A 12,632-nucleotide genomic window follows, 5' to 3' on the forward strand; every position below is an offset into this window, starting at 1 on the left:
CACACTTTGTTGATACAAGGAATATAAGAGGAAAGAAAGAAGATACGAGGACCATCAACTATGGTCCGAGACAGGACAAAAAGTCGTTCTTGTGAAGGAAAAATATCGTGTAACGTTTGATTAGGGGATACAGATAAAGTAGAAAGTAATAAAAGTTTTAAAGGTGTGCCCGGAAGATATACAAATCTTATTATCATTTCAGTTGGCCACGTGGGCTACAGATCACTGTCCAACGCGAATCTTTTTCTGGAACATTCTGGGACGCTGAAATGATAAGCTTATCAAAGACACTCGATTCGCAAACGATGAAAAAATATTGTCATGAGCAAACCAGAAGGTTGAACTTTTTTCGATCTACAAAGTGAATGAAATGTTGTACAAATGATATATGATATGCCATATGCATATATGAAAACAACTTTGGAAATACTAACGAAAATATCATTCAATGGAGAAAGAGAACTTCGTAAAAAGATATGGCAATATATGATTTTGCTAGGGGCCTTGAAGGTGCAGTGGGACAAACTTTTTGACCACACACAGCATTCCTTTAAAAGCACAGAACTCTGCAGTATCGATGCTACCTCCTGAGATAGAAAAGGAGCAACAGAAAAACAAGAAGGTGCAAGGAGTCTGTCTGCAATGACATCGTAATCTGTACCAAGTTATTTGACTATATGGCATTAAGACATATCAAAAAATGTCACAGTTGATAAAATGCGTCTGAGAATTTTTTATTGTTATAGCAACCGAAAGCTTCAGATGGTATTGTCATGAGTCACAATACTGTTGCCACGTCCTTATCGCGAGATTAATCAAATACGTCCGTCTAAAATGATAGATCACCTTGAAATTTGAATAAAAGTGATTTTTTTAAAAGTCTGCATTATAAATAACTCGCAGTCTCAGCTCCTGGCAGAAAAATCAGGAGGTAAATACAATATGAAAAATAAGAAAACAGAATAAGGGAAAAATGGAAAACCAGAAAAAGAATAAGACGAGATGGAAACTATTTTGGCTTGCTCATGACTTTTTGTTTGTAATTTTTTTTTCTTTTTTTTTTTTTTTTTGGGCTCTTTTTTAATATCAGTGGCAAATTACAGACACCATAATTGAAGCGGGAAAATAATATATGCGGGAAAATCCTGATAGTATTCGATGAGCTTCGACACGGTTGTTTCTTCCTTCAATGTTTCGCTATGTTATACCGACCTTCGCTGTATTAACAAATATTGGAATAAAGACCTTTATTGAAATACGACGAGGCCGTTGCCTGAACAAGCAAGTTTTATTTTCCGATCCTTCAAGTAACACAAAAAGGCTGCGCCGAAAACGAAGACAGGTTATCTGGCCCAGGCCTAAAATGATGTAAGCATCGACGAACTTCATTCTTAACCGCGATTCTCCGGTGGACGGCGAGCAAGTGATGAAAGCGCATGTTCGCTGATTCCAGAAGTTGAGCCGCTGACTTGTTCAGCGCCGCGGATCTAGACACCTTCGATTCTCCAGTGGACTCACTACAGCGCGCATACAACAAATGAAATACCCACCCTTAATAGTGCGCATGCCAACAACGAATTATCGTCGAGAAGTTTTCGGAAGGCCGGTGTAAACAGTGCATTTTTCATGCGTACATACCATTCAATAAATTTACGTAAGTTAGTCATTAAATTTCACGCACACATAAGTATAATAAGTACAAAATACAGAATAAGTAGAAAAATGTTGAAGCTTGACTATTTGTCCTGAAGGAGATAGGGAACATGGAAAACCGTTTTTTTCTTGTTGACCATGCAAAACAAACGCGGTTAAATGAACCGCGCGAAGTGTCTTTTCCGAAACCAGAATACGAGTCCCGTGCATATCCGATATTTAAACACAGAGCTATGTATAATTTGGCATACCTGAGGGAATTCATCTACTTTTCCTCTACCAACGAAAGCACTAAGTTCCTTTAGTTTCGCCTGTAGCTGTCTCCATTGGTCACCTATTTCTTCTACCTTACTGTCGATTGGCTTCGTGTCCTGGTGTGTTTTGTGAAGATGCGTTACAATTTCGTCAGCGGACTCCTTCATCGTGGTCATCTCTTTGCTGAGCTGATCCATGTCAGATTCCAACGACTAGTGAGAGAATTCACACAACAATTTTTAATGACAGTAATGACAAGTATTCGATGAAACAACATGTATTTCAATACTTAAAAGTATTCAAAGTAACAAGAAGCGCCACTTGACCGAACGCAAATAACCGAGTTCTTATATATGCATTTTCTATCGCATTTGTATCGAAGAACAAAGCAAAAGAATAGTCATCTTTTTACGAGACGATCAGAATTTTTGCTCGGGAATCCTCGCATTAAAGCATATAATATATACAATATACAATGGCCCTGATACTTTCATGCACTTTTAGAGTTGACGACGTGGCAGGAGATTCCGGGGGAAAAAGATCCAGGGTTTTTCCGCTTTCACCTTTCAAGGAATGATCAGTACAAACATTTGAAACAGTGGAATGTTGCCGTAGCCTCCCTAGTTGCCCATTAACTATGAAGGGTGGATAACGCTATCCGACGGATAAATCTCTTCCAGTGTATAAATTTATTGGATAACAGCATCGACTTATCCACTGGATAAGGATTTATCCGTTGGATAGCGCTGTCCACCCTTCGTACAACCGGGCCCTGGACTACAACGTCACGGCTGTTCCAAATAGCTCTTTATAATCAATCAAAGACTGTTAAAAGTGTAATGAAAAAGTATATCAGGTGCGCTCCCAGACTCTCAGTGAACATATAATCAAACTAACTCACAAACCTTAAGGTCATTGTATACGTCCTTCGGGTCGGCACCAGGTCTCATTAGAACATCAATATCATTTAACTTCCGCTTCAGCTGGACGTTAAGACTGCTAACACTCTCGTTAAAGTGCTTCACATTATTCCAATTGCTCTCCAACACCTTCTGGCGTTCGTTGCCTGCGTGCGTAACGTGATCGAGTCGGTATTTCAGCATGTCCATCTCTTCTTGTACATCTTTTGATCCTGGTGCGTTCTCTCGGTTTTCAATCAGCTCATTACCTGCTTTTAACAGCGCGTCCATGTCTGTCTGAGCTTGCGCAACTTCTTTCTGAAGTTTCTGTGTATTATAGAATCAGAAACACAATTACACTAACAATATTTTCACAGAAAGAGAAAGGCGCGTAAACACTACTACTGTATAAGTGCACAAACTTATTAATCATAATCACTGTCATTACTATTATCATCATCACCATCAGTCACGATCAACATTATCGTCAAATCATTGTCACTGCCAACATCGATATCATCATCTATATCATCATCGACATCAATATTATCGTGACATGCATCTCCGTCATCCTATCACGGTTATAATCACCATCATTATCACCAACATCGATCATCAACATCATTCTCATCATTCCCATTACTCTTGTCTACTTCATAAAAACCTTACCTTGTGTTCCGTGATCTGGTCTCGTAAGGTATCAACATCAGCACTGACAGGCTCCAACTTCTCCATCTTCTTCTCAACATCGTGTAAGAAGATAGTGATGTTCCTTACCATGCGTCTGTACCTCTCGATCTGTAGCAGTGTCGTTTCTAAAATAATCCTCCGCGCCTCCATACCCTTCCAGATATCATCGTATCGGGTTTGTGCAGACTCTAAGTCTTGCTGCATTGGTGACTGGCTTTGCTGTGGCTGTTGTTCAGCTTTGGTGGTAATATCAATGATAACTTTGCCAAGACCTACTAAGAGATCTAGACGAGCTTTGTACTGTACAGCTTCTTCTTGGAGGGCCTAAGAGAGGGGGGATAATGGGATTATGGAGTTACTTCTAAGCCATAAGAAATTTCTTTTTAATTAAGATAACCTTGAGGGGAGGGGGCGTATAGTCATTCCCTTTGCTTTTATAGGTTTCTCGGAACACTTTTGAGTTATTAAAAATTGGATATAGAAGAAACATCGCAAAGAATACTGGTAGTTGTAGTAACATGAGGAGTAAAATAGAGTAGGCCTAATAGCCACAAACCTTGTCATCATTGATTTGTTTTCCCAACACATCAGGGTCGACTCCCACAGGTGCCATGGTTACCAACGTCTCTTCCGTGACGTCAAGCCATAAGGTGATGGTCTTCAGGACGGTATGGAACCTCTGACACTGTTCTTGGAGCTCGTCGAACTTGGCACTCGTGTTCATGAGTTTAAGACATAGTGTTTGCCAGTCTTTGTTGACGCGGTCCAGAGTCTCCAGAATAACTGACTGCTTGGTTCGTTCGAGGTTTATCAGCTCGTGTCCACCTTGATTGACACCTTGGAGGGCGGGGCGCATGTGTTCTACCTCATTCTGGAAATACTGTAAAGAAAGAAAATCGTCCTTTTTTTAAAAAAAAGTTCACAAGAAGAAAAAAAACCACAGTCACAGTCTACGCAAGCAGAAACACCAACATTTTATCCTTTATCTTTAAGACATTCATAGACCTTTTGCAAATTCGCTTTGAGTGACCCATAACAATGGCTCCATGTCGAGGTAGCTTTTGAAAAAATACAGTAAATGTATGAACACATCAAGTCCTACCTCGACTTGAAGCCATTGTTTCTTGGTCACTAAAGCGAGTTTGCAAAAGGTCTATGAAGCCAGCTCAAAATCGTAGCACCCTTGATTCCCCATTTTTCTTTTTTTACAAGATCCCTAAAGCAGCCAACTCTAGGGTACAGTTCGGTATAAAAGTTAACCGTTCTATATTGTGAGGTTAGGTTAAGGGGCACTGTTTTGGCTACTGCACAGTGGTATAGCATAGACCCCAAACCCAGTCATACTAGACTACGATTTAGTGACTCCACGATGCATATCAAAATACCTGTAATTTTTCCTCAAAGACCAAGATATCTGAAGTAACGAGTTCACCATCGTCAAGTCTTTTGATCATGGACATTTCCCACCGCTCGAAGTCCTTAGCAATCATGATAAAGACGCTCTTCATCTCTCCTCGTCGTTTTTCTGCTTTCCCATTCACTTCTTCCCATAATTTATTCATTTGTTTAAATTTCGATTCTTTGTGTTTCTTTTTCTGGAGTGCGTACATTTCGTTTAGTGCCTCTACTGACGTTCCGAGTCGATTGAGCTCATTTTGAATATCCTGTGGGTGGGAAGGAAAACTTTTATCACCAAGATTTCTATACAACAATGCCATGTGCATGATACTGTGCTGTGACTTTCAAGCATTGTGATTGGATAAAATATAGTCTTTTTCGCTATGCGATTGGCAGAGAAACCATTTAACTGTATTTTGGCGTTGTTGAAATTACGATTTTTCGCTATCTGATTGGTTCAGAGTACAGGAAGCCATTAAATTGTATTGAGGCGATGTGATTGAAAGAGATAAATTATTCCACACTATCTGATTGGTTCAGAGCACATTTCTATTTAGTATTTAGGTTGAGATAGTTCCGGCAGTCTCCAAGTCTCCTTTGTCCATATTCGTTAAATCATTACCTAATCTTTAAAAAAAGAAAAAAAATTGCCGTTAATAAAAGCCGCTTACCTTAAACTGTTGAGCTTCGTGCCTGAGTTCGTTCAGACTTCGTGCCACCTCCGGAAGTTTATCGATTTGTTTCTTCAAGTCTTGTAAAGCCTTAATGGCAGCGTCAAGGCCGTCTTTGAAATTCTGCGACGAGGTGAGCGCAGTTTGAAGTTTGGTCTCGTAGAAAGCAATGTTTGTACAAAGTTCGTTATATCTTTGTCTTATTGGCTTGCCTCTTTCAAAGGTTGGTGCTCGTGCCACGCCTTCGATACTGTGGCTCAGGACATCGACTTCAATAACCTCAGGTTGGTGTGAGGTAACCTCTGCTTGGAATGCCTGTGGAAAGTTTAAGCAAGACAGTAAGAATAGGTGCTATTAGTTGGTGTGACTGGCACTTTAAAATGAAGATTTCGTGTCAAAGTTAAGCAGCTGAACACCTACCCAGGGCAAATTGAGCATTATTTTTAACAGGAGGTTGTACAATGGCAATGAAAGCCAAGTAACTGAACTAAGTAACAAATTTTATGGGGTTTTACGGGGGGAAAACAAACTTTCATTTTTTTCTCACCTTTAATTCATCAATTTCTCTTCGTATTTTTGCAGGCTCGTTTCCTATTGGCTGCGCCATCTTCTTAGCTAAATGTTCCTCGGCAGAATTCAGCCATGGTAGCATCTGATTGGCTTTCGCATCGTATTCCTTCAACTGCTGCCACGATCGATCGAGTAACGTTCCGCGCTGCGTGAGGAGCAGCAATAATCGATTGTACCGTTCGTTGATGTCAGATAGTTTGTTTTCTAGTACCCAGGATTTCTCGTCCGGATCTCCCAGAGCAGCTTTGGACTGGTCGTCGCCTAGGGCCGAGACTGACCTTTGGAGTTCGCCATGGAAAACCTTGGCTTCATGTAAGAAATCTTCACCGCTTTGATTGACAGCTTTCAAGTCTCGTTCATGGTCTTTAACGTCATCCACAAAATGCTGAAACAAATTGAAAAATATGTAAATTACTTTTGTTTAATAAGCATTATATGTTAATAACATTGCCTATCCCGAGTCAAAATGCTATACCTTGAATTTGTTTACTTTTTCAAATCAAAAGTAAAATTTTTAAAGCACATGAAAGAGGCAATAGAGTATAGTTATGCGCCGAAACCAAAAGTCAGCCATTCTTTTCGCAGTTCTGCAGCGTTAATTCAGTTTATAGCTTTTCAAATTAAAAGCTTTAAAGCTCAAGAAAGCTGCTGTGGAGTACGTGCCAAAGTCGTACGCCAACCATGTTCTTCATGTTTCAACCAATTACAGCGCGTGTAATCAATGGTTAGCCAATGAAAATATTTGGTCACGATACCATCATGGCACGGTCAGACATATACAAAATATATTACCTTGTGTATCAATAATCTTTGTTGGGCAGACTGCGCGTCATTTACGTTGTGGAGTATATCAGCACTTTGTTCCTCTGCACGCTTTAACCATGCCTGAAGAAAAACATAGAAAGGATGGATAAATAAATGATACGATATCATATCAGGTCTGTAGAGCAACATGCAGATCAAGGGGTGAATGTCACACTCACTAAGCACTCTCCTTATCGCTTGCTGCGCGAGACAAACGGAGTGCATTACATTTACAGCCACAAAGTAATGCCTAGCAATCGTTGCAGAAGTAAACTATGTTGTAACAAAAAGTTGAGACAAGGATTGAGTGCCACGCTAGGTGACGTTGCTTGCTGGTTATCGAGCGAAAATAGGTGACAGGTGAGGCTAATCTAATAAAATACTGTAAATGTGGGCTGATCAAAGAGTTATACCATTATGGCATAGCTGCAACAAATGGCGAGACAGGGGGTTTTAACGTTATACTAAGCAATTTCTTGTTCGATTGCGAGATGTGACGAAAATTGCCCGTTTACAACAGTGCTTTCGATATGTAAACTCACGCTTTAATGACGACGCGCAAAGCACGATGCAAAGTTGAGTATTCCCATCCGACGGAAGTAACTATACACCCCTTGCATGTGACGTCAAAGCAGCTCAATTTGGAGGACAAAACGAAAAAAATTAAATCTCACGAGAATTGAAAACCTATTGTTATGTCCTCCAAATCGAGCTGCATTCGACGTGCTGCAAGGGGTCGATTGACCCATAAAAGTACACTGAAAACTTACCAAAAATGGGTGGAGCAGCTCCTCGAATTTCGTCAATTTTTCGTGAATAAGCACCAGTCTCATGTAACGATTATCGAGCTCACTTTGAAGTCTTCTCCATCGCGCTTCTAGACTCGTCATCTTCGAATCCAAATCACTTTTCTTGGAAGGATGAAGCTGTTGTCCTGAGCTAGTCAAGAACTGCTCGCCTTGCTGAAGTGCGCTCTCCAAGGGCTGTTTACGTTCATAGATGGCTTTAGTTAACTTCTATTTCGTTAACCCGCCAAAAACAATACAAAGCAGAGGCAAATGAGGATTCCCGCCAAATTTGAAGGTATGGAGATTGTGGACGTGACGTAGATGTAAGGACGCGTGATGTGAAGTTGAGTGAATTTTCCCGCCAAAAACAGATGGCACATGAAAGAAAGAAGAATCTACATTTAGCGACGTTATAATTTAGCTTCGTGAGTTAAAATAAATTCAAAATCCTAAAAATATCTAGATATCAATTGAATATAATAAAGTTATTCATTCAAAATTTTAACAACTTCTTTGCTGTCACGAAGATTGATTTAGTATTTTATATTAGACGCATAGAGTTTTGCTCTTATTGTATCTAAAGTTCCTATAATAGATACGAATCTACCGGCTGTATGAAGCTTCTTGAAACTTTACAATGTGTCTAAATTTTCTCATCAACTTGAGATATCACGCACGGTGATAACATATATCAGTTAGAAATACGGTGGACGTTTTGCAGAGGATACATTTTGAGGGTTCTAAGTTAATTTTCGTGTCAGCGCTATCAATTTATGGATTGATTAACCTTATTAGCAATACAAAAGTGTTGTACATATAATCCACGCTGACAAACAAACTCTAAACTATTGTTTACAACAGCAAGAACTGAGTTTCCTACATTGAAAATCCTTTTCTTTGGAGTATTTCACTCTTTGTCAAGTGATTTTGAAGACGATTTCGAACATTAGTGAGTCTTAAAGACTTTTTGGAATAGTAGTTTTAACAAAACACACTTAACAAACACAATTAATAAATGCATACAGGTCAAGATGATTGGTTGAGCCGTTTACACTTTCAAGAACCATCAAGTCTATTCTAAGATCTTTATAATTACTCACCTAATACGATAACGAATCTTCGGAGATTTTGTCGTATATAAAAGTACGATCATTTTTCTGCTCGTTTAGCGAAAATCAGCGAGATATATGGCCGAGTAACAGCTGTTTTGCTTCAGGAGATTAAGTCGTGTAGTTGGTTGATTCAAGAAGAACTCTTACTAGTGTGATTGTACAACTCAGCGTGATAGAATCTTTTTAGTTTACGAGTTGTATTAATTTATAACACCATAAAAAACGCGTCAGAACTCGCTTAAATCCGACTGTAGAAACCACAAAAATACTTATGCCGTGAGGTCGGATGAGCCAGAATTCTGTATAATTAACAATACAAGCATCTTAAAGAGCATTAATCTTATGTGTACATGTCTTTTGTTTTTCACAAACCAAGCCGAACGTTCTTTCTACGCTCCGCTGTGATTTTTTCCACTAACTTTGAAAATTTAGCACCACTCTCAACCATTCCTATAGACCACCAAAACTCATTTTCATCACCTGAATTCACACTTTCTGGGCTTCAAAACTTCTTGGTTCAAGAACGTGTTTGTCAAACGAATGGAATGTGACTTTAAGCCTCTTTAAGACAATTTTCTTTGTGTATCTAAGAATGGTAAAGTCTAGCCACAATATTTTAACTCATTAAATTAATCCCGCGGAAAATAGGACTGAAATATTTCCTCTTTATAAAATCATCTCAATTTATTTCATTATTAAATTAAATTTTATTTTAATATCATTATTTTAGGTCTTTGAAGTGATTTCTATTACCTAATGTAATCAAAAACATCGGGTTTTTTATTCTATTTTTGGTTTTGTGTAGTTGGTTTACCTGTGGTAATCCACTCTAACCACAGGGATCCCTAGTCGAAAAGATCAAAGATATAAAAGATGGTGATTCGGGATAAAAATGGATGATAAAGAAATGTCTTTTCAAGATACAAACAGACGTTTTGCCTTCCAGTAAAACCCGTGAATACCTTACGTGTTAAGATGAGAGGTAAAAAGCAAGACACCAATTCTTTCCTACAAACCTGTTGTTGCTCCATTTGTTCCTCCAGTTGTTTCACGTCAGCCGGGGTTCCTGTCTGTTCCACCACGGTTTTTTCAATTTCATTAACCCAGTCCAAGAGCTTCTGTATCGATGAACACCATTCTACACAAGCTTCTTCAACTTCTTTGTGCTCTACTCCATGTCGCTTTAGAACTAATACGACTTTTTCCATTACGTTTTGAACCTGGATTCGGAGCTTTTCGTAACGATCTCGAGTTTCGGATGCCGTCGCTTGCATTTCGTCGCGGCTTCGTTGAGTCGTCGCAAGAGCGGGGTTCTCTTTTTCGCGAGATTCTGGGAGGTGATGAAGACTACGTCGGTATTTTTCTAGTTTTTCCTCGTAATCCTGAAAAGTATACGAAGCGTTTCAAAATTGTGATCATTATTTCGATAGAATTATAAATAATGAAACGTTTTTTCGACATCTTGGATGAAAAATAATCACACACAAAAAGCAACGATGCGCGATTTTCCCGGCATTTGTCATCTATACTAATCCTTTCCCGCCATTTTTCATCCTTTCCCGCCAATTTTTTAAGCGTGCGTATTACGAGTTTGGAATGGATTATCGGTTCTTACCATGGAATCTGATGCATATTCACTTGATCTAGAAGCTAGGTTCTGAATCGGGATTTCATGAGAGCAGACTTCACTGTACAAATTCTGTCAAAGAGAGAAAGAATTTAAAGGATGAGCAACACAGCAAAAACTTAACAGAGTAGATGCAATAATAGTGCAAACACAGTAGGTTTTGTATGGCTTTAAAATGACAAAGTCACGGTACGGAATTGATGAGATCAGTCGTACCATACACAGCACGCACGTTCATATGTCATTCAATAAAAATTGCGCAAATGTATACACGGAACGGTCGTACCATAAACAGCACGCACGTTCATGTGTCATCCAATAAAAATTGCGCAAATGTATACACGGAACGGCCTTACCATAAACAGCACGCACGTTCATGTGTCATCCAATAAAAATTGCGCAAATGTATACACGGAACGGCCTTACCATAAACAGCACGCACGTTCATGTGTCATCCAATAAAAATTGCGCAAATGTATACACGTAACGGCCTTACCATAAACAGCACGCACGTTCATGTGTCATCCAATAAAAATTGCGCAAATGTATACACGTAACGGCCTTACCATAAACAGCACGCACGTTCATGTGTCATCCAATAAAAATTGCGCAAATGTATACACGGAACGGCCTTACCATACGCAGCACGCACGTTCATATGTCATCCAATAAAAATTGCGCGAACTATACGCGGAACGTAAGGCTTCCTCGTGTGTTCTTCACAGTCATGCAGAAAATGTCTTTAACACTGCGCATGATACTTGACATTTACTTACAACAGTATTAAATATAATATTGCAACTTTTTTTTCACAAAACGTTCTTCATAAGCCGCTTTATTTCACCAGCCGATCAATCTCTGGTTGACACACAAATGGCAAGTATCACCGTCTTGAATCCTACTCACCGTCAATTCCTCCATTCTCGTTTCTATCCCCTCAACTACTTGCTCCTCGGGTTTATGTTCTGGTAACCTCAAATCTCTAATACTCTTCTCAGCATCAGTCAACCAATTTTGCTCTGAATTCTGCGCGGTATGGTAAGTGTGTAGTTTTTCTAGTGTTTTGGTGTATTTGGACATTCTATCTTGAATTTGATGGTTCACAGCATCCCATCTCTCCAGAACGTCCTCGGTTCGTGCTCGGTCGCGTTCACTTAGCTTGGGGAGAGCTAAACGAACGTCTTCTACTTTGATGTGCCGAGGTCTCATCTCTTTATCATAAATATCCTGTAGAACAGTTACAGAAATATCTTGAAAAACTACGCAAACAAAAACATACCGGCAAAACGTACGATTAATTTCCCGCTGACCTCTGATTCTCCAGGATTGCGACGCGCGATAACACAAGTTTCAAAAATGCACCTGACGTAGATGGAATGGTGTCTTGAAAAATGACGCATTCATAAATATACCGAAAAACGCTTTAGTTATTTCCCGCCAGGCTCGCAAGCCCTCTTGCGCGCTTTTCAAGATCTCATTGCGCGTTCCTTTACGACGACAATGTGGTTGGATAAGACGACTCATGAAAACGTATCTCGTTGACCGTCAAACACATTACTCAGCCTGAGTAATATCATGTTAAATAACGCACTCTGTTTAGGAATACCGACGCGCGAATTAATTCCCGCCACGAAACGAAATTCGCGCCCATGCCCTCGCAATAATAATGCCTGTCGATAGTAAGAGTTTAAAACTTACGTCGAGCTGATGGAGTTGCTGTTGTTGTTCTCTAGGGTCAGCGGTTAATCCAGGTTGTTGGATCAGAATAACTTCAACACAGTGAAGCCAGTCTTCTAAATCTTTGACGATCGATGCTACGTGTTGCATGAATTCGAGCCTAAACAAGCAAGAAAACGAACAAAATTTCAGTACTCAGACAAGCTATACTTTATATACGCCTACTTCAAAAAACACTGTCGGTCGGAAATCTGAATTTGAAAATATGAGTCGAGTAAAATGTTGCAAAATGTAATATATTCACAGCCGAACGAAAGAGCTTGCTTACGGATTGGAATATTAAGAATGACCTTTGAGTTACATTTGATGTTTCGTATTTTAGCCAGAAAACAAAAAAGCACAAAAAAAAGTAACCCTCAGATCGCCCAACTCAGACCTCATCGGATAGCGCTATCCACCCTTCGTACAACCCGGCCCTGATGGATAAA

The 12,632-nt window shown here is 39.5% G+C and overlaps 1 protein-coding gene across 4 annotated transcripts in view; it reads right to left on the reverse strand.

The window, feature by feature from the left end:
• Nucleotides 1-12,632, reverse strand: part of LOC116308019 (uncharacterized) — a 112,411-nt gene that overhangs the window by 72,628 nt on the left and 27,151 nt on the right. For all 4 annotated transcript variants that reach the window (XM_089032207.1, XM_089032208.1, XM_089032209.1 and 1 more), the window contains 13 exons: nucleotides 12,166-12,304; nucleotides 11,374-11,694; nucleotides 10,456-10,539; nucleotides 9,857-10,222; nucleotides 7,711-7,956; nucleotides 6,929-7,021; nucleotides 6,114-6,521; nucleotides 5,567-5,881; nucleotides 4,883-5,161; nucleotides 4,054-4,377; nucleotides 3,477-3,821; nucleotides 2,814-3,134; nucleotides 1,905-2,120 (listed from right to left, as the gene is read on the reverse strand). In XM_089032207.1, coding sequence (XP_088888333.1) covers nucleotides 1,905-2,120; nucleotides 2,814-3,134; nucleotides 3,477-3,821; nucleotides 4,054-4,377; nucleotides 4,883-5,161; nucleotides 5,567-5,881; nucleotides 6,114-6,521; nucleotides 6,929-7,021; nucleotides 7,711-7,956; nucleotides 9,857-10,222; nucleotides 10,456-10,539; nucleotides 11,374-11,694; nucleotides 12,166-12,304 — 3,457 coding nt within the window. The remainder of the gene's footprint in view (nucleotides 1-1,904; nucleotides 2,121-2,813; nucleotides 3,135-3,476; nucleotides 3,822-4,053; nucleotides 4,378-4,882; nucleotides 5,162-5,566; nucleotides 5,882-6,113; nucleotides 6,522-6,928; nucleotides 7,022-7,710; nucleotides 7,957-9,856; nucleotides 10,223-10,455; nucleotides 10,540-11,373; nucleotides 11,695-12,165; nucleotides 12,305-12,632) is intronic.

Source organism: Actinia tenebrosa, unplaced genomic scaffold (assembly GCF_029948245.1).
Source record: "Actinia tenebrosa isolate PJP-AT-01 unplaced genomic scaffold, QUT_ActTen_1.0 PGA_scaffold1__47_contigs__length_23844297, whole genome shotgun sequence".
Taxonomy (NCBI): domain Eukaryota; kingdom Metazoa; phylum Cnidaria; class Anthozoa; order Actiniaria; family Actiniidae; genus Actinia; species Actinia tenebrosa.